The sequence below is a fragment of the Crocuta crocuta genome, unplaced genomic scaffold, assembly GCF_008692635.1.
Source record: "Crocuta crocuta isolate KB4526 unplaced genomic scaffold, BGI_CrCroc_1.0 scaffold231, whole genome shotgun sequence".
NCBI lineage: Eukaryota > Metazoa > Chordata > Mammalia > Carnivora > Hyaenidae > Crocuta > Crocuta crocuta.
In genome coordinates, this window is record NW_027528357.1 from 7,527,240 (window position 1) to 7,553,288 (window position 26,049).

The window sequence follows — 26,049 nt, forward strand, 5'->3', positions numbered from 1 at the left end:
TGCATGGGGGTCCTCTCTGGGGCAGAACTGTTCGATGTAACTGAGGCTCTAGAGCCAGTTGCTTGGATTCCAATTCTGGCTTTGTCATTTAATGGCTGTGTTGGACATACGCTTAATCCTTTTGACCCTTGGTTTCCTTTTGTGGTAAAATGGGGATAATAGCTGCATCTGCCTCATAGTTGGATTAAATGGATTAATCTACGTAAAAGGCTTAGCATAGCACCTGACATATGGTAAATGCCCAATAAGTGACAGCCATTACCACTGGTTAAACTTAACATACTTCGCAGACAGCAGCTTCTTAAAAAAATCAGAATAATTGAAAATAATACTTTTCCATTCTAATTTTATGTGAAAAGGTACAGAGTAGAATTTTAGGAATAATAATATTCTTTAATTTCACAGAGATCCATTAGCAATGTTGAGCACAATCCTCTCCCTCTCTGGACAGAATGAAATCATTTTCCCAAGTCATATAAAATATAATGACTGCACTTAGACAATGATTTATTTACAACATTTTATTCATGCACACTGTTAAAACCTTCATGTATACAATATTTTAAAAAGTCTTCTATTTTCTGTTTTCATCTAATGTTTTCCCTTTGAGTTAGAAAGAAAAAAGTGAAGTATTTGAGAACAGCCTGTCCAGCAATCCCACTGAAATTTCCCTCCAATTTGGGAATTATAACAATTCATTTCTTTACAAGTATTTCTATTATCCTAAGTAGTACTCCAAAGTCAGTCTTTGTTCCTCCTTCCATATCCGTATTAGCAATCGAGGGCTGATTTCATTACAGAACCACAAATTACAGAGGATGGCTTTAGGATTCTCTAGCAAACAGAATCCTGACTGGAGAGGCCCTTGAATAGTGCTGTCCTTATGCAGTTTTACATTTTCTAATGGCCACGTTTAAAAAAGTTTAAAAAAAGGCCATACTACCAATTTTAAACAAATATATTTTATTTAACCCATGGTACCTAAAATATCATGTCAACATGCAATCAAGAGAATATTACTAAGGCGGTATGTTGCATTTTTTTTCCATGCTAAGTCTTTCCAATCTGGGGACTTTTTACATTTATAGCACATCTCAATTTGGACGGATCACATTTCAAATGCTCAATGGCCACATACGGCTAATGATTACCATATTGGACTGCACATTCCTAGAAGAGGTATTTATAGGAGTTATCCTAGAAGTGAGGAAATATAAGAAAGTATAAAAATTAGAAGAGGAGAGAAATAAAGAGAAAGGAAAACTTGAAAAGATAAAGAAGACTTTAACATAAAATACTAATTTACCTCTCTGTCCAAGGTAAAGCTGGTCGTATAAATCTCGCCTGTATCTTTATTTAGGTAGAACACTGGAGGGTAAGCAGGCTCCTGAGATACAATTCTATAGGAAATTTTAGAATTCAGGGTATTGGGCTCATCTGCATCTGTTGCGCTGATTCTCATCACAAGTGTATCTGGCATTAGAAAAATAAAAAGTGTCCGAGATGAAACTTGATGTTAAGCACACATATGTACGTTATTATTTTCTTCATACCTTCAGCCTGTTCCATAAACTGTGCTTATCTAAGTCACAGTTTACCAAGATCAAAAAATGTGATCAGATGAGAAAATAAGTGTGGATGGGGTACAGAATTAGGAATGATAAGAAGAGGGCAAGGCTAGCTTCAGCACAGACAATTCTTGGGGGGAAGTCCTGAGCACTTGCTACAGGAAGGCCGCAGATCTACTTATAATCTCCCTAATAATCAATACAAAGAAAGAAGAATGAACAGATACAAATGCATGCTTATTAACATACAAACAATTCAGGAGAAGCATAGTTATTCTTTATATTATGATCAAAGGGAAATGTCTCCTGCAAGTCTCAGAGACCACTGCCTCGGACAATGTTGTCAATAAACCTGAGACATAATAGAAGTCAAAAGTCAGCAAACAACTGCCAGCCACCTGTTTCTGTGAATTCAGTTTTATGGGAACAGAGCCACACCCATTTGTTTACATGTTGGTTATGGCTGCTTTCTAGCCACAAGGCCGAATCTTTGCTACAGAGACCTAACCTGTCACATGATCCGATCCGCCATATCTGTTCTGACAATAAAGAGAGACATCAGGTAAAGCATTTTGTACCTCATCTCAGAAAAAGCAGTTCCAAACCTAGAGCAACAGGTTTATTACTATTTGCCTTGTGGGTAGTACTTAGCCTCCATTAAGATACAGGATTTAGTGTTCGGTTACAAAATGGGGTTAAAATGCCTGGGGGCAGTCAATCATAAAAATAACGAACTCTGACCTGCTGCACTCAGCTCTTCAACAGACCCAACAAAGATGTCCTGTGTGAACACTGGCTCATTGTCGTTGACATCAAGAACTTTAATGCGCAGTTCTAATGGTTTCTCAAGGTTGTTTCCTTTTTCATCCAAAGCATAACCAATGAGCTGAAATCATGACATAAATAACAGAAGAGATGAAATGTAAGCTAAGGTAATTAAATTACCACAATATAAAAACAAACAAATCATAACTATTACCAAAGAAAAACTACAAACTAATAAATGGAAAGCTGTTCTTCTCACCAGAAAACTTGGCGTCTCTTCTCGATCAAGAATGCGGGTAACGTTCAGCTCTCCAGTGTCTTTATTAAAGACAAACACACCAAAAGGTGGCTCTGTGATCCCTTTTCCGGTATATTTGTATGTAATTTTTAGTCCTCGTTCTTCTGCAATATCAGAATGTATCTAACATAAAAATAACAGAAGAATGACTCAAGTTAAACTCTATAATTTACATGTACATATTTCGAATGAAAAATTTCCCCCCGAAGTTTTCATAATCTTGATAGGAGGCAGGTAGGAGAGCGCAAGTACTCAAGAGATGATGTGCTGATGTAAGAGAGCCTGGGTTCAAATTCTGTCTCGGCCACTCAGTGGTTACGTGATACTAAGAGTTAATCTCTCTGTGCCTCAGTGTTCCTATCTGTAAAGTAGAGAGACACTCCTGCTTATTCCTCAGGGTTGTTATGAAATTAAGATATCACTGGGGGTATATGTTGGGAGTACAGATTTTAAATTTAGCACATGAGGTAAAAATTGCAGAGTCAAAATCACCTTTATAGATCCATTCGATCATCTGGAAAGTCTGAAAAAGGCATCCTTTCATAGAAGGATTAAAGTTTTCAAAGTTAAAAAAAAAAAAAAGTCGAGTGCCTTCCCTGCTTGGAATGGCTCAGGAATGGCGTGAGTCTAACCCATTTCTAATGTCTTTCCTGGTTGTCATCTTCCTTTTCTATTATGTATATATATATTTCCCATTTCTCTGTAGAGGTACCTTGGCAATCGGATTCCTTTTGGACAGATCCTCTCCCTCTCGAAGAGCCACAGGAGCGGTGATCCAGGAGCGCTTTTGCCGCACAAAGTGAGTGTGTTTAGGCAGCAGATTATTTTCATTTCTTGTGTTTAAGGCCTACAACATAAAATATTGTCAAAAATTATTAAGTATCCTAAGACATAAGTATGGTATTCTATAATTTATTAAAACTTTAAAAATGGTTCTGGAAACCTTAAGGTATAAATTTTGTATTTTTTAACAGGTTTCATTTTCAAGGAGGAAATGTATACACTAATGATATGAACTCCATAGGCATTCAAGTAATTGTCTCTAAACCAGTAGAAAAGTATTGTTTTGTTTTTATCAGTGAGAAAAGACTTCCCAGAATGAAATGTCACAGAGTCTCATTAAAGTGTCCAGACTAAGGTCCAAGATGGAGTCGCCTATGCCAAGCCCCACATCAACAAATTGGAACTTAACACATTTCTGTGTTTGGCTCTCCCAGAAAAAGAAGGCCTAGGCCAAGCAGTCAATAACTACCCGATCAGCACATTATCTGCCCCGGTTCCAGACTGACTCTGCTCTAACCAACCAGCAAATACTCAGTATAACTTCCCACTCTTGCTCACTTTGGTATACAAAACCCTTTCATTTTGTACAACTCTTGAAGATCCTTTCTGTTTTCTAGACTGGATGCTTCCTTGTTCATGAATCATTGAATAAAGCCAACCAAATCTTTTCAAGATTGATCATTGTTGGATTTTTCTTTTAACAGGCTAATGTAGTGACCATACACATTGGCAAATTAAAAAATAATATGTCATGTTAAGAAATTCTTTGTTTTTGTTTTTTTTTTACTGAAAATCAAGTTTCATTCTTCTGTGGTGGCTTACGTTTAAAAATTAATTATTAAATGTTTTAAAACTAAATCTTAGTAACTAACCCGTGGTATCAATTTAACTAAAACAGAGCGAAAGTGCCAATTAATGAATTTATTGTTTAAACCATGAGGTAAAGAATTAAATTGCCCATCTTTGGTTTTCAGAACCTTAAGTAGAAAAGATTTATTCTATATATTTTCAGTTGGGCTTTAATAGACAAATATTTTATCCAAGGGAAATTTCAATACAGCTGACCTAGGATATGAAGGTCAGATATGATTATTGTACTAGGTTTATAATTTTATTTATTTTGTTGCTCTACATAACATGTATTTTTTTCAGATACTGGTTATCACTAGGTCATTGATTTTTTTTGCTTTTTTTTGTTGAGAGATTTTTCTGTAACTTAAAAAATTAAATTATGTAATAAAACAATAAATTAACATTAAAGTTTATAATTTAAAACTATAAAACTTTATTCTGCTTTTTCTCTCATACTTCAGAGTATTCACTGTTAATTGCTTGATGAATATCTATTATGATCTTCTCTTATGACCATACAGTTGTACATATATAATGCTCATTTTCCTATAAAAATGGGATTACAATATACATCTTACTCTGCCTCTTGATTTTTCATTCAGTATCTCATCATGGACATTCTTCATATACCATAAGTTGTTTTACCATTCTATGAATGACCATTTAGATTGTCACAAACATACTGCACTGAACATCCCCGGATATATATTCCTGTGCACATGACAGAGTGGGAATTGTTAGATCTAAGGGAATTGTTAGGTCTAAGGAAAGGCATAGCCAAGTTGTCTTCCAAGAAATTAAGCTTCTGAGTCCAAAAGGCAGAAATAATCCTCTCGGTTCCTTACCTCTAAATGGAGTCCATTTCCAAAGTTAAGGCAGATCTGGAAAATAAAATTATTTATTTGTTGTTTAATATAATTTACCACTCAATTCAATATAAATCCTTTGTTAATAACTTACCACCTAAAATACTATAGATATTAAAAAAAGGTTTAACCACCACCATTACAATCCTCCTTTGTGAAAAGGAAACAAATTTTAATTTTCCCCTTTGCCTTCCTGCCATGACCAGGGCTGGAGGAAGGAATCTACATTCTTTTTGATCCACATTGCCTCCTCCAGGAACCTCAGAACACAACTAATATCTGAAAAACAAAACCAAGAACTCTCCATCTCATGTTCTCAGGGACCCACATAACTTTCCTCTAGGCCTTTAGTATGAGATGCACCCTGTACTCCTGGCCCAGCTGACTCCCATCACCCCCAGGGTTGCCCACACGACTGCCCATGCTTGGACTTCACACCTAAGTCCCACCGGCTCTTTTCTTTGGTTATCAAGCACTGTCACACTTCGGGCTTCATCATCACACAGAAGTAAATATAGTTACACTTACTCTAAAATCTGTCTAATAAACTCCTATCCTGTCCTTTGACTTTTGCTGCCCTTCCGTTATAGTCCATTACTCTCTTGGTTTCACTTTTCCCTTGTCTTAATCTAAACCAGTTCTTTCTAACATGGTAGCCACACATGGCTATTTATATACTTCAACTTAACTTATTTGAAATTAATAATTTGTTTGTGCACCATCCACAGGAGGCAAGTGGACTGAGAACATTTCCAACTTTCCCAACATTAGGCGACGCTAGTAGATTACTGCCAGCCATTCCAAAGATGTTGTCAATGACTCTGGGACCCCTCATTCTTTTGACTTTCTAATATTCCTGCCTCACCTTTCCCCCAGCTCTGTAAGCCCATTCCTCTCCGATTCTGACCCTGTACTGCCAGACAATGCCATGGGAGCTGAATGGATCTGCCATATCCATTCACTCTTTAATAGCTGCTCCCTCTTCAGTGGTGGAGGCTCCTTTCTAGGGTGACCATGTGTTAACATTTGCCAAGGAGAGTCTGGATGACACTTGCTGTACCAGCACCCCATCTGTGATAACCTGTTAATTCTCAAAAGTGTGCTCATCCAGACCATAAACTATACAGTTGCCTTATCTTTGTTTTTCTTATAGCAGCCCTATCATACCATCCCAAACCTCAGGAGACTGCCCCAGGCACACAGACCACGCCTCTGAATGCATTCACTCTTAGATGACCACACTTTTTGTTTGAGATTGTATCTTCAATTCTCCTTTCCTTCCCTGCCTTCTCCAAGAACCGAGGTGTCCTGATGCCCTTCCAAAGTTAAACATCATCTGTGTGATTTATCTTCACTTTTTCTACTTATTCTCCTACATTTATCTTCTCAAGAACCTTGTTCATTCCACTAATATTTTATCTTTACTCACCACTGGCTAATCAAATATGTTTATTTCCTTCCCATTGGCTAGCCAAATATATTAAGATCTTTCCTACTTGTCCCCCTGTTTCTGCTAACATTTAATCTTAAGCTACATGTTCTTTCTCGGACTATGACTCCAAACTGAAATTGTCTATATTTATTGCCTCCATTTCCCCACCTTCCATTTGTGCATTAGTTCATTATAATCTGCCTTAAATTTGTATTTTCTCAGTCTTGCTTGCCTTTTCTCATCTATATCTCAGGTCACATGAGTCCAAAAAGGCGATAAATCATGGAAAGTTAAGGCTTCAAAATTTCTAGGTCTCTTTCACCTATTCACATCTCTTTGAAGGCTCCTTCCAGGGTCTGTTCTACATGTGGTCCTTCACCTTTCTTCCTTTCCTCTACTGTGTACATGTTGTTATCTCTACCCCTGCAAAGAGAAACTCCAGGATGTTCAGTCTCTAGTCTGAGCCTCTCTGGGGTAGACAAACAACCACTGCTAATTTTCGATTTTATGGCCAGATATAGTATTTCTTCCTCACGTCATCCTCTCTATTATTGGCTAGGAATGACACAGACATCTCTACTCAAAGTTATGTTCCCCCAATTCATGTATTTTCAGAGGTGCATGGTATCAAAAACAAGCAAAAGCAATGCTGAATGGATTATACTTCTCTGCATGTTTCTCTGGTGGGAATTTTTGAAAGGGAAGAGTAGCGACTAGATCCAAGATTCCTCAGTGTCACATCATCAGGAGACACTCTTAAAATGTAATGTATTTCTTGCCTAACCATTGATTTCTTTACTTTGTATTGGCCATATTGAGGGATTGATCAAATATTTACCACTTTTATTCTTACCTAAAATCTTATTTGGTCTAGCAAAAAAAGGTATAATAGTTACATGTTATCTTATTAAATGTTATCATCCTGACTAAATATCATTAGTACATAAATAAAAATAGTTCTCTATTCAAATGCAAACTCTTTATAAGAGTATCTCCATTGATTTTTTTCCTGGAGTGTACTTTTTAGATGTAATTTTAGGAAACGTAGACAATCGTATGGTTACAAACAGTGTTTCCTAAACTTTAGCATGCATTTTGCTCACTGGAGATCTTGTTAAAAATCAGATTCAGCAGGTATGCAGTTCAACCTTATACCCTGCATTTCTACTAGCTCTTAGGGGATGCTGATGTTGTCAGTTCTTGAGTAGCAAGAACTGTAGAATGTGATACGAGTATCTGTTGTTCATTTAGGATTAAACACAATGAAGTTTGCCTTATTCACTACTGTCTCCGTAGTTAACATAAGAAACTGCCATTCTTGATTGCTAATACCTTGAAAGCAGAGAATCTTTATTTCATGAGCTTAACATTAAGTTTTTAATTGAAAATATATGTAAAAGTAGAATGAATGGTACAATGAACACTCAAAGCAACCCTTAGTTTCAATTACCTAGCACATATTCAAAAACAGATTTTTTTAAGGGGCACCTGGGTGGCTCAGTCAGTTATGCGGCCAACTCAGCTCAGGTCATGATCTTGTGGTTTGTGGGTTCAAGCCCTGCCTCGGGCTCTGTGCTGACAGCTCAGAGCCTGGAGCCTGTTTTGGATTCTGTGTCTGCCTCTCTTTCTGCCCCTGCCCTGCTTGCGGGAGCTCTCTCTCTCAAAAATAAACATTAAAAAAATTAAAAAATAGATTTTTGTGAGATTTAGGAACTTTAGATTTACATAAATGTTGCAAAGATAGTGCAGGGTTCCCTTACCCATTTCCCCCAGCGACTTCTTAAATAACTACTGCACACTTGTCAAAATTGAGATACTGACAGTGGTATATTTATAGAACGCAGATTTAGCTATATTCCAGACTTAAGGTCCTTTTTCTGTTCGTGCATACATTCAGGATCCCATACTGCATCTGGAATATCTCCTCTGGTCTGTGACTGTTTTTCAGTCTTTCCCTGTTTATGATCCTGACAGTTTTGATACCGGCCAAGTATCTTGGAAGATGTCCTCCAAATTGGTTTTATCTGTTGGTTTATTTCCTGATTAGACCAGGGTGATGTGCTTTTGGAAAGAACACCACGGAGTTGTGAAGTGCCCTTTTCATCACATTATATCAGGGGTATTGGATACCCATATGACATTGGTGGCTAAAGTAGCCTTTGCAGGTTTCTCCACTGTAAAGCTACTACTTTTCCATTTCTATACTCTATTCCTTGCAAGTGAGTCACTAAGTCTAGCTCTCCTTCAGGGTGGGGACTGGGGGGAGTAGAGAGATTAAGCCTCCTCACTTCTTATGAGAGAGGCATGTATACATATTACATGGAATTCTTTGCCAAGAAAGCTTCATCTCTTCTTCCCTCATTTGTTTATCCATGTATATGGATACATGTATATGGATATACTCATGTATCAGTATGGACTCATGCATATTTATTTTATTCTGTGGGTTATAAACCAATACTATTTTAATTAAAAAACATTTTTAATGTTTTATTTATTTCTGAGAGAGAGAGAGCGTGAGCAGGGGAGGGTCAGAGAGAGAAGGAGATACAGAATCTGAAACAGGCTCCAGACTCTGAGATGGCTGTCAGCACAGAGCCCGACCCCACAAACCGCGAGATCATGACCTGAGCCGAAGCCGGACACTTAACTGACTGAACCACCCAGGTGCCCCCCAATATTATTTTATTAATTTTGTTTTTCAAATCAAATAGTTCCAGCTTTGGGCACTAGAAGATCTTTCAGGTTAGATTCTGTTCCTATGTTTGACATGTTCCCATCTTTTTGTTTTTTGAGCTCTTCCTTATTGTCTAGCATCACAAGATGCTCCAAGGTCATCTTCTATTTCTTCTATTCCAGTTTTATAATGAGCCATTTCTCCAAATACCCCTGATTTTTATTTTATTTTCTAAATTTTTAATGTTTATTTATTTTTTTGACAGAAAGAGACAGAGCATGGGGGAAGGGGGGGCGTGGGGAGAGAAGGAGACACAGAATCCCAAGTAGGCTCCAGGCTCTGATTTGTCAGCACAAAGCTCGATGCGGGGCTTGAACTCATGAGCTGCAAGATCATGACCTGAACTGAAGTCGGATACCCAACAACTGAGCCACCCAGGTGCCCCTAAAAAGCCCTGATTTCTAATAGTGGGGAGTGGTATTAAGAAGCCAAGATTGAGGCAGAGATGTAGTACACCTATTATAAAATTGTTCCCAGTCTCCTCAGTCATTTTTCCAGGGGAATCATTAAGACAGAATTTTCTTAATGTTGTTATTAAAGAAAAGACTGTTGTAATTATTTTCAAGAGGGAGTATCAGCTGGTGGAAAGTGCATGACTTTGGAAACAATCATACCTAAACTAAAATCCTGATTCTGTTCAATAAATTGCTTTAATCTGTTTCCTTATGTGTAACATAAGAATTAATAATACATCCATGGCAGACATTTTCAATTGTATAACTAATTGCCATTGTCTCTCATTTTAGCATTTACAAAACCCCATTTGGTTCAGGTAGCAGGTAGACACTGCCCGGGTGACAGAGCTGAGTAATGATTGGTATATACCAAAGCATCATAGTCTCCTTCGCTTTGGTGGGGACTAATTTAGGCATAAATGTGTGTATTAGTCAGCTCAGGCTGCCTTAACAAAACACTACAGATCAGGTGGCTTAAGCAACAGAAATTTATTTCTTAGTTAAGGGGCCTGGAAAGTCCAAGATAAGGTACTGGCTAAGTCAGTTCCCAATGAGGGCTCCCTTCTTGGCTTGCAGGATCCTTGCTATGTCCTCACCCAAAGAGGAAGAGCTTGAGCTTGAGCTCTTCTTGTGAGGGCACTCATCCCATCACTTTGAGAGTTAGGGCATCTGCACAGGAATTGCAGGGGAGGGGGACACAGACATTCAACCTCTAACAATGTATAAGAGAATTTAGGCCAATGAGTTATCTAGAGAGCCTGGAAAAGACTCTCCTCTTTGATAAGAAGAGAAGTGTCTGTGTAGCCTCTCTTTTCCCTGCTTCTGGAGATTGCTGAGCAAGGACACAACATCTGGAATGGCTAGAGCCATCTGTGACCACAAGGAGAGAGCTAATAAAATCACAAGAGAAACCACACTGAAACTGTAACATCTCTGAGGTACAAAATTGGTCAAAACTGGAACCACCCCATCTATGGACCATTTTTTAGAGATATTAAATATTATTTTTGTTTAATCTACTTTCAGTTGGGCTTTGTTACTTGAATCTGAAAGCATGTTGCAGGGCTACAGTGCATACTGAAAGACATACTACATGAGAGTTATTATTGCAGTGATGGGCACATAGCAGGCCTTCAGGAAACACAACTAGGTGGTATTTCCTTAACTGCATGGTTTGCATTTTCTTCATCTTAAAATTTCTGAAATTTGGATTCATTCATGTCTTCAATTTCCTGAGCTCCTACAATATGTGATGGTATGTTCTTATCCTCTTGGGTTCTTACTTGTTCGAGAGCCACACAGAAATAAGTCGTGACGGCTGAAAGAAAATTAAAGCAGGGACAGGGTGGTAGAGAGTGATTTAGGGCTGTGAGGAGGCTCTCAGAAGAGATTTTATCTTCATAAAGGCTGGAATGGAATGGGGGAGTTAGTCAGGTGGACCTTCCGGCAAAGGGAAGGGCCAGGCATTGGGTAGGAATGGGATCAGTCATCCAGGTGGGTGAAGCAAGCAGGAAGTGAGTCAGGGGGATGATGTTAGGTCTTCTGGGGTGCTGGTCATCTTGTTTCTTCATCTGGTTGCTGATCATGTGTTGTGTTCGGTTTGTGAAAATATAGTAATTCAGTACACTTGTGATTTGTGTATTTTTCCATGTGTTATAAAAAAGTTGTAACAATTGATGTGCATCTTAAAGCTGAGGGTGTCATGGAATAGTTCTACAGTTACACTGTTTGCATTTTTATGGCACTTACAGCAGTGGCCTGTTCTCCCAGACCCTTCATAAAATATGAGGGACTGAAATATTTGCTCCACAGCAGCACACACAGACACAGACACACACACACACACACACACACACACCCAAGAGAATTGTACTAACGTTTTGTTAATTGTGGGACTGTTTATTTGATTAAGGGGATAGTTAAGATCTTAACTACTCCTTTCTACTTACTCCAAGTAAATAATCTGGATATTTCCAGAGCACCTCCTTAATTTGTACCAGTGGTTCTCAACTGGAGGGGGAGACTTCATGTACAACTTCCCTCCCTCACCCTAGAGCCATCTGGGAAATTTGATAATGTCTGGAGACATTTTTGGTTTTGAAACCAGCATGGAGGGCAGGGAGGTTGTCCAACCAGGGTGAGGTGCTACTGACATCTACTGGGTAGAGACCAGAGATGCTGCTCAATACCCTGTCCTGCACAGGATAGGCTCCCCCAACAAAGCATTATCTGGCTCCAAATGACAAAGTGCTGAGGTTGAGAAACCCCAATTTAGACCATGTGTCTTTGATCTGAAGCTACTGTAATACCTAGTCAAGAAAGTCATAGAAATTTCAGGAGACCATGTATTTATGCAAATTTCCAGATGTAAGTGGAATAACTGACACTCTCTGACTTCTGTCCTCCATTCCTATTTCTTCCCACTTCTCTATGAACATTTCCAGCTCTGTAAGTTTGAGAGACGTCCTGTGGGGATGTTGTAAAAGGGTTTCAAGCACTGGAAGAATGCCTGGACAAGATGACCATTATGGTTTCTCCCAAGCATGAAATCTATAGCTTTTTTCTCACAGGAACTTGGTGACAGAAAAGTGTCATGTGCAACATACCTTTAAGGGCGTACCTGAGTGGCTCAGTGGGTTAAGCGTCTGACTCTTAACTTTGGCTCAGGTCATGATCTCACGGTTCGTATGTTCGAGCCATGCATCAGGCTCTGCACTGGCAGTGTGGAGCCTGGTTGGGATTCTCTCTCTCCCCCTCTCTCTGCCCTTTCCTTGCTCACATACACTCTCTCTGTGTGTTTCTCTATCAAAATAAATGAATAAACTTAAAAAAAAGATTGAAAAGGAAAAATAAATTTCTAGTCTTTGTACCCAAAGAAGTAGTATTTTTATATAAACTGGAAAAATCCTTCCAAAGCTTTCCCAATTTACTAAAGTTTAAAAAAAAGTTTTCATTTTTACCATTGGACCCTATGCATGTTGTCAAACTGGCCTTCCTGGTAACTGGCAAGAAAATATTTTTTCTTTGGCAGAGGCATGAAGGAAAGTCAAACATCATTGCAAAAAACTATCAATCAATGTACTGTTTGTTCTCAACGTCAGCACTGTTAGCAGAGACTTCCTATTATGAAGTTACCTTGATGAGTTTAATAAGCAATTCAGGAGGACTTATGAGTCACTAGATGATATCTCTTCCTGATTAATTCGTTTTTGATCTGAAATAGATGATCTTGAATATTTCTTTCATGTTTCTGAGTCCATAGTAAGGTGACCCCTGACATTTTAATATCTCAGACCAGTAGTTATCTTATTAGAGGTGAAAAGTAGAGGGGTACAAAGTAGTTTGAAACTGTTTCAAACTTGAGGCATTTTAATGGCTTAAGTCTCTATTCAGGCAAAGTCGGTAGTGTGGTTGCTAGACAATCTTGAGGACTCAAATAGAGATGATCAAGCAATGCCTGTTGTTGTTCTTCAAAGTCATGCCCACTCCCTGGATAAGCACAGAAACACCTGTTATTTCCCATTGTCACCCACCCTTCCAAAGAAGAAGAATGCCTTAAAATCGCTTGTTTCTCCATTTCACTATGTGGAAGACAAAACCAAAAACTGCCACCAAGGATCCTTGGTTAATTCCTCAATCCATTCCTAAAGCATTTTTAGCTTTGGCGAAAATAATCTAAAGGAAATAAAATGACATTAGGGCCATGGATGCCACTTGTTTACTGCCACTGATGGCATATCCTGATTTTTCTATTTGTATAGACTGAGCTAGAGGAGCCTCTGTAGCCCCAAGAAGGTCATGCCAGGACCCGTGTAATGGCAGAAACTTAGACATTCAGAAGAGTTCAAGGGACCCAGTGCAGTAAGAGTGGACCAGTAATTTTGGTGAGCTACTCTATCTACCCGATAAGGTGAGATTTAGGTTAATATTTCACCTGCTATACTTTTTCTCTTAATCTTCCTTAAAATTTTTTTTCTTGAGGGAGGGGATGTAGTTTTTACAAAATGTTTTTAAGGCTAAATGTTATAATTCATTTAGAATATACCAACTTAAAAATTTATATAATATTTTATCCAATTTATGTATGACCCATACATTAAATACAATTCCCAGAGTAGCTTTAGCAACAAACTAATTTATGGGGTGTCTGGGTGGCTCAGTTGGTTAAGCATCCGACTTTGGCTGAAGTCATGATTTCATGGCTCATGGGTTCGGGCCCTGTATCAGGCTCTGTGCTGAAAGCTCAGAGCCTGGAGTCTGCTTCAGATTCTGTCTCCATCTCTCTCTGCCCCTTCCCCATCTGCGCTCTGTCTCTGTCCCTGTCTCTCTCTCTCAAATATAAATAAGCATTGAAAATATCTAAAAAAAAAAAAAACAAAACCCAAGCCCAAATTTACATATACGATTATGTTTGTTTTTGTAGTTGGTACTAAAAAAAACCTCAATAGCAAAGAAAAGTAGTATTTTTAACTGTCTTTAAAAAATTTTAGGGGCGCCTTGGTGGCTCAGTTGGTTAAGCGTCCACTTCGGATCAGGTCATGATTTCACAGTTTGTGGGTTCAAGCCCCACGTCAGGCTCTGTGCTGACAGCTAGCTCTGAGCCTGGAGCCTGTTTCAGATTCTGTGTCTCCCTCTCTCTCTCTGACCCTCCCCTGCTCATGCTGTCTCTCTCTCAGAAATAAAAAAATAAATAAACATTTAAAAATGTTTATTTTTGAGAGAGACAGAAAGAGAGAGAGAGAGAGAGAATGGGGGAGGGGAAGAGAGAGAGGGAGACACAGTATCTTAAGGAAGCTCCTGCCTCTGAGCTCTCAGGCACTTAATCGACTGAGCCACCCAGGTGCTCCAGTATTTTTAACTTTAATGTTTCAATTGTGACCTTGAATTTTAGAGAATAAAACTACTTATTTTAAGACTGAATGTAATAAATTATATGATTTGTCATAACTTTTCACTTGCTCTTCTAATGTTTGGGCTAATCTTAATGTAACAGATAGGGCTCTGAGTGAGTCATACTGAAGCTTTAAAGAAGATATTTTCTTTGGAAACATTAACTGCCTCAAAAAATTTTAAAATACGGATTTGGCAATGCTGTGCCACCCCTGAGTTGTTAGGTCACATTGTGAATTCTTGTTTCAAGTTGAGTTTTGTGTAATCATAGACCATTCCTATTTCTTTCTGGATATACACATTTAAACTGAAGGTCCAGAAAAGTCAATGTTATTTTATTTGGTCCTTAAAACATTTTTTAAAATGAGAGTTGCTAACAAGTAATTAAGTGTAAGCTTTTAAAATATTTAATCTTTTGTCTTTTCAATTATTTTCTTTTTTTAAAAATTTGTTTTAATGTTTTACTTATTTCTCAGAGAGAGACACACAGCATGAGCAGGGGAGGGTCAGAGAGAGAGAGGGAGATATAGAATCTGAAGCAGGTTCCAGGCTCTGAGCTAGGTGTTAGCATAGAGCTCGACGCAGGGCTCGAACTCACAAACCGTGAGCCGAAGTTGGACGCTTAACCAACTGAGCCACGCAGGCGCCCCTTTCCAATTATTAACTAATGGTGATGTTAGCAGTGGTTCTCAAGCTTGAGTGGCATCAGAGTCACCTTGTTAAAACACAGACTGCCAGGTTCCAGCAGAGAATTTCCAATTATCAGTCTATCATCAGGGGGCATAAGAATCTGTATTTTAAACAAGGTTCCTGGTTACATCGATGCTACTGGTCTGGGGATCACACTTTTGAAAACCATTGTATCAAACCAAATTAGCAAAAGAAAGGGAAGAATAGAGCCTGGATAATTCATTGACTGGAATAAATCCTCAACTACAAAGATGTGTGAAATGATAGATTCTAAATTAGGAAATTTAGTAACTGAGTGATTTCTATCACAAGTAGATTTTTCATTTTAGAAGTAATAATCAATATAACAGGATTAATTAATTTTTTTCTTAGTTTATTGTCAACTTGGTTTCCATACAACACCCAGTGCTCATCCCCACAAGTGCCCTCCTCCATGCCTATCCCTCCTACTCCCCACATCCATCAGTCCTCAGTTTTTGTCAGCATTCACGAGTCTCTCATGGTTTGCCTCCCTCCCTCTCCCCCACTATTTTTCCCCTTCTTCTCCCCCATGGTCCTCCGTTAAGTTCCTCCTAATCCTCCTATACGTGCAAACATATGGTATCTGTCCTTCTCTGCCTGACTTATTTCACTCAGCATAACACCCTCAAGGTCCATCCATGTTGCTACACATGGCCAGATTTCATTCTTTCTCATTGCCATGTAGTATTCCATGGTATAGATAAACCACATCTTCTTGATCCATTCGTCCGTTGATGGACACTTAGGCTCTTTCCATGTTTTGGCTATTGTTGAGAGTGCTGCTATGAACATTGGGGTACATGTGCCCCTATGCATCAGCACTCCTGTATCCCTTGGGTAAATTCCTAGCAGTGCTATTGCTGGGTCATAGGTGAGTTCTATTGTTAATTTTTTGAGGAATCTCCACACTGTTTTCCAGGGGGGCGGCATCAGTTTACTTCCCACCAACAGTGTAGGAGGGTGCCCGTTTCTCCACATCCTTGCCAGCATCTAGAGTCTATAACAGGATTACTTTATTTTTTTATTTTTTTTAATGTTTTTATTTATTTCTAGGAGAGAGAGAGAGACAGCGTGAGCAGGAGAGGGTCAGAGAGAGAGGGAGTCACAGACTGAAACAGGCTCCAGGCTCTGAGCTGGCAATCAGCACAGAGCCCGACGCGGGGCTCGAACCCACGAACCGCGAGATCATGACCTAAGCGAAAGTCGGACGCTTAACCGACTAAGCCACCCAGGCGCCCCAGGATTACTTTAAATAGTGTTTTCCTCCTCCTTTACATCTCTTCTAGTTAAGTTTTACTGATGTTAAGCATTCATTATTTTTGAAATATTTTACCATTTTATCATTATGTGTTTTCTATAGCTGCTATGAATGCTTTGGAATCAAGCAAAATCTTAGTAAATCTATATATATTATCTCACATAATTTGATAGACAAAAATGATGCTGTTTCTACCTTTTTGCTCCAACATATCCCTGAAAATTACACTAAAAAATGAAGAACACCAGATTTCCATCCCCAGAAGTTTAAGAAAACCAAGAGCCTCAGAATGTCCCTCTTCACCATTAGATGGCACTGGTCTGTCAGTAAGGCAACAGTTGACTCCAAAGTTCAGAGTGAATAACAGGCATTTTCAACCAGCCTCAAATAAGTGGAGGCCAAATTAAAAACTGAAAATCAAGGGCTTTAGAAAGTTGTATGTATCTTTTTGCAGGACTATTACCTGTGAAATTAGGCAAATCTTAATTTACATTTCTTGTCTCTCTTTTCTTTCCTTTGTAGAAAAATTCTAACTTGTAATGAAACTAAATCAGTAATCTGAAAGTTCAGGCCAGACTGATGGCTAATTGGACACTAACTATGTTAAAAATTTTTTTTAATGCTTATTTATTTTTGAGAAGGAAAGAGAAAGAGAGAGAAGAGGGAGAAAGAGAGAGAAGAGGGAGAAAGAGAGAAAAGAGGGGAGAGGCAGAGACAGAGGGAGGCACAGATTCCAAAAAAGCCTCCAGGTTCCGATCTCTGAGCTGTCAGCACAGAGCCCGATGCACGGCTTGAACCCATGAACTGCCAGATCATGAACTGAGCCAAAGTCAGACGCTTACCCAACTGAGCCACCCAGGCGCCCCAGTAAATATATTTTTTAACTAAGGAAATTCATGTTATTATTCCAGCTTTCCCAAACATAGAAAGATACTTTGACTCATTTATTTTTTTTAAGTTTATTTATTTTGAGAGAGGAGAGCACGAGTTGGGAGGGCAAGAGAGAGAGGTGGAGAAAGAGAGAGAGAGAGAGAGAGAGAGGGAATCCCAAGTGGGTTCCACAGTTGTCAGCGTGAAGCCTGATGTGGGGCTCAAACTCACCAACTGTGAGATCATGACCTGCGCTGAAGTCAAGAGTCCGAAGCTTAATCGACTGAACCACCCAGATGCCCCAACTCTTGAGTTTTTAAAGAATTTCTGTGTCCCAGACACAGAAGATTAGCTAGTTTATAGACAAATGACATTTATATTCTGCTCTGAAGCTTACAGGGTAGTAGGAGAGATAAAGAATATATAAATTACTATAACATAGGGTGGAAAAATTAACTGCGCAAATGACAGTTGCAGAAACAGTTCTGGGGAATTGGGGAGCTCAGATGACGCAGGAACCACTTTCTGCTGGGGAAATCAGGAGAGGTTTAGGGCAGGAGGTGGCAGTGGGCTTGGCCTTGAGAGGGAGCAGGATCTGTGGGAGATTATAGGAGGAAGGAAATGATCCACTCAAAAAAGCACGTGCCACGACACGGAGAATGTGGAGAATGGTCAATATTTCCTTAATTTTGGTTCTAGGTGATCTATCCATTGATGTAAGTGAGATGTTAAAGTTCTCTAATGTTACTTTATTACCATCAATTTCTCCCTCTGTGTCTGTCAATATTTGCTTTATGTATTTAGGTGCTCCTGTGTTGGATGCATAAATATTTACAAGTGGTGTATCTTCTTGTTGAATTGACCCCTTTATCATTATGTGGTCCCCTGCTTTGTCTCTTGTCACAGTCTTTGTTTTGAAGTGTATTTTGTCTGATAAGAATTGCTACCCCCAGCTTGCTTTCTGTTTCCATGTATGTGGAATATGTTCTTCTACCTCTTCACTGTCGGTCTGTGTATGCCTTTAGATATGAAGTGAGTTTCTTCTGGGCAGCAGATAGATGGGCCTTGGTGTTTTTTACCCATTTAGTCACTCTGTGTCTTTGGATTGGAGCACGTAGTCCATTTATATTTAAATTAATTACTGATAGGTATGTATTTATTGCCATTTTGTTCATTGTTTTCTGGTTTTTGTAGTTCTCTGTTCCTTTCTTCTTTTCTTGTTCTCTTATGACTTGCGACTTTCTTTGGTGTTGTTTGGAATCCTTTCACTTTATTTTTTGTGTATCTATTATAGGTCTTTGATTTGTGGTGGATGTGAGGTTCATATATAACAACCTATGTACATAGTCATCTATTTTAAATTGGTGTTCACTTAAGTATGAGTGCTTTCTAAAAGCACGACATTTTTGCCCCCATTGGTGTTTATATTTTTGATGTGATATTTATAGGTCTTCCTATTTTGTGCATTCCTTACTAATTATTGTAGATATGGCTGACTTTACTGCCGTCCTCCTGTACCTACCTTGCTGCTGTTTCCTGCTGTGGAGGCTTTGTTGACCCAACTTCTAGATCCCCTTCACAGGGAATTATTCCACATATAGTTGCAGATTTATTGTGTCTGTGGTAGGAGGGGAGAGATCAGGGTTTTCCTACATTGCCATACGAACCCTCCTCCTAATTTTATTTTTTTCAGTTTGCATTGTAGGGAACTTGAAAGAGTAATGGGATGGAGGCACTTTAGGAGAATCTGAACTCTCATCTCATTTCCACCCAAATCTGCCCTTTCAGTCTCCATCCGGCCAGGCAGCACCTGATTAGCTGATGAAAATAATTCCCATGCAAGTGTGATTTTGATGTGAGACGTAGAAGTGTTTGGCACAGAGCAGGTGCTCAATAATATTTGTTGAATGAATGAATGTATCAGGGTTCAATCAACCAGAGATATCTGCATTTTCTTTTTTCTTTATTTTATTTTGGGTGGGGGTAGTGGGGGAAAGAGGCAAAGGAGAGAGAGGGAATCCCAAGCAGGCTCCATGCTCAGCATGGAGGTGAATGTGGGGCTAGATCCCATGGACCGGGGATCATCACCTAAGCCGAAATTAAGAGTTGGATGCTCAAGTGACTGAACCACCCAGTTGTACCAATATTTGCATTTTCAAAAGAGAATAGAGATGAGATGAATCCCTAATTAGAATCTCTTACTATCTGCCTACCACCATTTCTCCGTGGGAGTGCTATTGGTATTTACAATAAGAAAAATATTCATGAGCAGCCAAAATTTTCTTGAAGGTTCTGAAGAATGCTGGATTGGATTGGATTGGATTGGAAGTATTCAATACCAGTAGCATCCTGGGCCTTGTGACAACCGAAATGCCCCTTCCAAACCTCAGTCTCCCAATTATTTCCTTGAGAACACTTGCTCCCAAACCAATCCTCCTACTGTACTGCACCCTCCCTCCATGGTACTCTGCCTATCTTTGATGACAACATTCCAAATTTTGGAAAAATCTCCTTTTTTGGAAAAAGTAATGAGGCAAAATTGTTCCCAATTGGTCAATGACCATCTTGACTCTTTCCTGACCAACTTAACCCAAATTCATCTTTTTAATTTCTTAATGATGCGAACACCTCCCTAAAATGCTCGCTTGTTAATTAGCCTTTTGTGGCTTTCCTTGGTATCATGGTATCATTTCCTTGGTATCCTTTCCACATGTTGTTTTGCCTTACATTCCAGCTACAAAGAACTCTTTCATTTCTTCCAAGCGCACATCCTTGACTTCAGGCCTTTGCAAAGGCTCTGTGTTCTACCTGGAACATTCTTCTCCCTCCCTCCTTCTCTTCAGATCATCTCACTAATTTATAATTATTCTCAGGTCTTGGCTGGGATGGTCAGTGTGGTGCTCCTTCTGTAGGCTCCATAGTATTATCTCTTCTTAAATCACTGCTCTTCTTACTATAACCCAACGGGAAATTAGTCATTTACTTGTTTACTATACCATAAGCACCATGAGAACAGAACATGTCTGGGTTTTTTGTGGTCTCCCATTGTCTAGTATATTGTTTAAAACTGACCAAGGTGTCACTAACAGTGGTCACATATGGTTAGTTTCTGCGTAGTTTCTTCCCTTGTGAGTATTAACATATTACCATTAGACTATGGTATAAATACTGGTGTTCTAGATTCCTTGACTCTAATCTCTAAGGTTTGCATACAGTAAAAATCTTAATAATTTTTAATAATTTGAAATAAAAATAATACAATGTAATATGTGGTATACATTTGATACTTTAAGATAAACTTGACTGAGAAAACAATCTCTCATCATCTATGTTTGAAAAGTGTTATTCAACTGTTAAAATTTGTGGCACTTTGAAAAATGGGAAAAAAAAAGCCATGACTAAGACTGCTTAAACTGACCTAAATAAAGCTCATTTATAATTTCAATTAAGGCTTCTAGTTTTTACTACAATTTGGCAGTTTAAAAAATGCCAATTGCTATTAAATGTATAATTTTTTCCATATAAATATCTGCATGCTTCATTCATGAATAAACTATTTTGTAAAATTGAGACCGGTAAGTCTCACTCTTCTACCTGTCTGACAATTAGATTAATTGGAAAGTTTCTATCAATACATATTTCTGGACCTCATCTTTGGGGATTTTAATTTAGCTCATCAGGTCTGTCTAATGATTGGAAAGAGTTTAGCCCAAATGAGTGCTCATAACTTTTTTTTTTTTACAGTAATTCCCTCTAAGTTCAGTATTAAAGAATTTTATGTTAGGAGCTGACATTTTCCCATAACCTTTTAATTTTTAGAAACAAAAAAACAAATGTGAAATCATATGTTTCTAAAATCCCTAGATGCAACTGATTATTCTTATAGGCTTCAATATGTACCACCCAATTTATACTTGAATTTACTCTAAATTCTGCTATTCAGATGTATATTAAAACATGAAGCATAATACCAATGTTACTGATAACTTCTAGACAGTTGAACCTACTTGTTATGTATTGAGCTGTATCTCTCAAAGGAACATAATGTGAAGTCCTAACCCCTGATATTTCAGAATGTGACCTTATTTAGAACAGGGTTTTTGCAGGTTTAACCAAGCTGAGGTCATCAGAGTGTGCCCTAATCCAATATGACCAGTGTATTTATAAAAAGGGGAAATCTGGACATAGACGGACATAGACTCAGACACGTGCAGAGGTAAGATGATATGGAGAGATTTAGGAAGAATGTTAAGTGAAGATGGAGGATGTGATGTATCTAAAAGGACAGGAATGCCAGAGATTGTTGGCAAACCACCAAACCCCAGGAAAAGGCAAGGAAGGAAAAGTACAGATTTAAGAGGGAATATAGCCCTTGATTTCGGACTTGTAACATCTAGAACTGTGAGATAATAAATTTCTGCTGTGTGAAGCTACCCAATTTTTGGCACTTTGTTATAGCAACCCTAACAAACAAGTACACCAGTAGATATGACTGTTCATAACACAATGTGCAATCACTGAATCCTTAAATGTTGTCTGATTTTTTAAAACAAGCTTACATAGTCAAAGGCAAAGTTGAGCCAACCACTAGAAAATCTCTCCCCCAAGTGCTCTCTTTAGCAGCCTGGTGAAGCCTTTGGACCCTTTCCCTGAATACTATTTTTAAATTTACATAATAAAAAGTATTGAATTATGAATAAATCCTTTATATTGAAATAGTTGTCAGAATTTAAGAAACACCAATTTGTGGTACAGTGGTATCATGCATTGCATTATCAACACATGAATAATTAGATCTAAAAGAAAGTTTATTAGTGACAAGAATAAAGGGTACTTTCGGGGCGCCTGGGTGGCTTAGTCGGTTAAGCGTCCGACTTTCACTTAGGTNGGGTACTTTCAGATAATTGTAGTATGATGTGACACTATCCGTGAATTCTATTGTGACAAAGACCCAGGTACTGCTAATTCTTTTTTTTTTTTAAACCAAAGGGATTATTTAAAAAATTTTTTTAAATGTTTATTTTTGAAGGAGAGACAGACAGAGAATGAGCAGGGGAAGGACAGAGAGAGGGAGACACAGAATCTGAAGCAGGCTCCAGGCTCTGAGCTGTCAGCACAGGGCCTGACGCAGGGTTAGAACTCATGAGCCATGAGATCACGACCTGAGACAAAGTTGGACGCCCAACCGACTGAGCTACCCAGGCACCCCAGGTACTGTTAATTCAAAGGCAGTGTCTTTCTTACAACCATCATTTAAAGAAATGCTAAATTCAGATAGAGATGAGTAAAGCAGATATGTAATTTGTTCCCAGCCATGTCTAAGGACCCTCTGAATTCTACCTGTGGAGCATTTGCTAGTTGGTGGATCCCAGGTAAAAAAAAAAAAAAAAAACAACCCTTGAAGAGGAAAGATTGGCTGTATTCACAAAATTGTTCCTGCTTTCCATTTTGATAGAGTTGGCCTTAAATGACTATGTGATAGTTATGTAGGTGCCACTCATTATCACCCTTCTGGTGTGTCTCCCTGGACTGAAGAGGAGCGCTAACGACCACGTGTCATAGATTCCCTTGCAGCTGAAGTTCTAGCCATGATTTAGGTTCAATCTGCCAGCGTTTACATGAGATCTCAAAGAAGGCAGTGAAGGAGGAGCTATGTGTCTGCTCTGCTGCTGGCACGCCTAGACGCGGATGTAGTTGGTTTTCTGCAGCATCTTATTACTGTTCTAGTGTCTATCGCTAGATTAATGGGTGCCAAGAGGCAGGGTCCTGGTACATTTAGTTGGTACGCCTCCTCGCAAATGTGGCATGGTTCTGGGCTTGACAGCAAAAGTAGCATCCGGGTCATGGCAATTTCCACACTGTAGGGGTGGCAGTGCTGGTTTCTGAGCACTGGAGAGGTACCAGCTCCCTCAATGGTTGGGTTCAGCTGTGTGGCTTTGAAGTCATCACTGCAACTCAAAATGAAGTCCCCTTCCTCAATCCTTCCTATATTTACACAATCAACTTAATGCCCTGAAATAAATCCCTTCTTGCTCTAACTAGCTGCAATGAATTGTTATCTGCACTGCAACTGAACTCTGACCTGAACAGAATACAATTTATATTCCCTTCTATAAAAGACCTATTTCCTCAAGAACTCTTGAGGAAAATAATAGATGATTGCTTTCCATTCTTTACCAAAGAGTACACTTTCAAACACTTTGGGAGCAAAATGCTGAACTGTCCACTGCTCACTGACCAAAAAGAAACATACTCAAATTTATATCACAAAAAGTAAAATAGAAAATACAAAGAATAGACTGGAATCTGTTCCAGTTCAGTTAGTTGCAATCCCTTTATAAAGAAGTTAATTATTGCTTAAGAGAGTAAAAATACTGGATTGCTAACATAGAAAATATGTGTCAATTATCACCTATTTCTCTGTAAATGTACTTGAATTGGCCTGCCCATTGTACCATCGAAGGATAAAGGCAATCTCTTTTCCTAAGTGAAAGGAATTTAATATTTAACCCTCAGAGTAAGCCAGGTGCTATATTAGCTTGGTATTCTTCTTGGCCAGGTGATATCACAATGAGGGTATTAGTTGCCCTATCCTTATTATGGAGGCCAAAAAGAAAATCCTAAATTACTGCAGAGAAGTTTTATTAACAAAATAGCTTGAGCTGAAAATTACCTCAATGACTTCGACAATATGAAATGGATAAATAGAGCATGAAAACGAAGTGGCATGCCAGAGGTTTTAATTATCGTATAATTCCAAGTAAGAGTTCACTGAAATCTCTAGATTGGATTAGTCGTGTTGTTTTCCTATAATACACACACCCCCCAGGAAAAAATGTCTATCAATATAATGAACAAATATTAATAATATGTAAATATATTAATATAAAAATAGATAAAATAGTTTTCCCCTCCCCCATTGCAATTCTGTAATAGAAGGTAATCTTTTGAAAGTTAGAACTTTTAATATAGAGAATGAACTGGTGTGGTTTATAAAAAATGTTAACCATTATATAAGAAAACTATTTTGTATCTAATCTCTCTGAACATAGATTTTAAGTCTCAGGAAGGTGAACCCGCACTTAGGAGAACTGTTAGTTTACCAAATTCCATTTAGCAAGCCCCCCTAAGCCAGACATGTTTCTCACTCATGTGCAATTCCTTTAACAAACAGAAAACAAATATATTTAAAATCCAATCTGAGCACGCGAACCAAGCCTAAGAAACGGAGCTCCAGGGACTGACCACTATTTTCCAGGGGTGCAGGCCCTTTCCTCTAGTAACTTCTAATTGGACTGTGGCCCTGCACGTCGATTTTCTATCACATTTTAAATTAAAAAGAAAATCTTACTATTACATATGTTTCTTGTCTTTAACACCAGGAAGTTGCTTTAAAACACCAACTCTGTTAACTTGAAGTTAAAACTACTTGTGGGTGATTTTAACGGTAAAGTGGCTTTACCAAACAAAAATTAAACTCTGTAAAATGCGGTTTTTGAAACCCCTATTGGTAGCCCTTCGCTGCCCTCTAGGAATACAGGTGTTTCCCCTGTGGCCGGTTCACCGAGGCGGACGCGAGGCGGCGACCCGGGGGACCGGGGAGACCGTCGCGAACCTCCTGGAAAGAGGCCCGGCTCCTGCCTCCATGTTGCCCGTCGGAGGGAAAAGACTGCAAACAAAGCTCCCCNGCGAATAAAGGGAACCGGGAGCCCGCCGGAGTCGTGGGCGCTGAGGTGGGGATTCCTCGGAGGAGGGAGGCGCGCGGTGGACTCCCGCCCCTCGTCGCACACGCACCTGGGACCGTGACGTCCCTGGGCCGGGGACTTTGGGTGGCAGGCCCCGCCCCGTCTCCTCTCCTTCCCCGTCCCCTCCTCTCCGGAGACTGGCCGGGACCTGGGAGGCTCTGGGCGGCCCGGCGGGGCTCGGCCTGAGCCCCATAGGCCGCCCGGCGCCTGCCCAAAGGCAAAGCTTGCTCTCCGCAGCGAGACCTGCCTGCCCCCGGCGAGCGCGCCCGGACACCCGAGGCCTCCCAGGGGTTCAGAAGTTTGTGACTGTGCACGGGCCCGGCCTCAGGTGGTGTAGAGAAGACAGTGTTGGGGCCATCCGCGTCCCCGCTGCAGCCGGGGTGCCTGCGGCCTGCTTACAGGGAAAGGAGGTTCTGGAGCAGGATGTAGGTGGCTGGCTCTGTGAGGGCCTGTTGCCTCTCTCTTCCCGAGGCCCCTTCATGGCTTCCAACAGGTTTGCAGTTTATCTGGTTAAGGGAGACAGAAAAATCACAGATGATTTAACCAGGCAAGGCTAGGATAAAACTCCAGGGGTTGTTAAGGAAAAGATGGACTCTTCGATATGATTTACAAAATCTCGCACACAAAGCATAACTAGAGGTCAGGATCCTTGCTTCTCTAGCGGTGTGAGCTGGACAACCTCTCCGTGCTTTGGTTCCAGATCTGTTAGGTAGGGTTGGTCAGTAGCACCCAACACATAAGGCTGCTGTGAAGATTAGATCGGAAAATGCATGGGAAGCCTTCCGTGCTGTTTATAGTACAGCAGGTTTAATAAATGTA

At 39.4% G+C, this 26,049-nt stretch overlaps 1 protein-coding gene across 1 annotated transcript in view; it reads right to left on the reverse strand.

Moving 5' to 3' along the window:
- Nucleotides 1-25,423, reverse strand: part of DSG2 (desmoglein 2) — a 46,219-nt gene extending 20,796 nt beyond the window's left edge. The window contains exons 1-6 of the mRNA XM_077753854.1: nucleotides 25,280-25,423; nucleotides 5,112-5,147; nucleotides 3,344-3,478; nucleotides 2,593-2,754; nucleotides 2,310-2,454; nucleotides 1,307-1,473 (exon numbers count right to left, since the gene is read on the reverse strand). Coding sequence (XP_077609980.1) covers nucleotides 1,307-1,473; nucleotides 2,310-2,454; nucleotides 2,593-2,754; nucleotides 3,344-3,478; nucleotides 5,112-5,147; nucleotides 25,280-25,423 — 789 coding nt within the window. The remainder of the gene's footprint in view (nucleotides 1-1,306; nucleotides 1,474-2,309; nucleotides 2,455-2,592; nucleotides 2,755-3,343; nucleotides 3,479-5,111; nucleotides 5,148-25,279) is intronic.
- Between the last annotated feature and the right edge of the window lie 626 nt (nucleotides 25,424-26,049).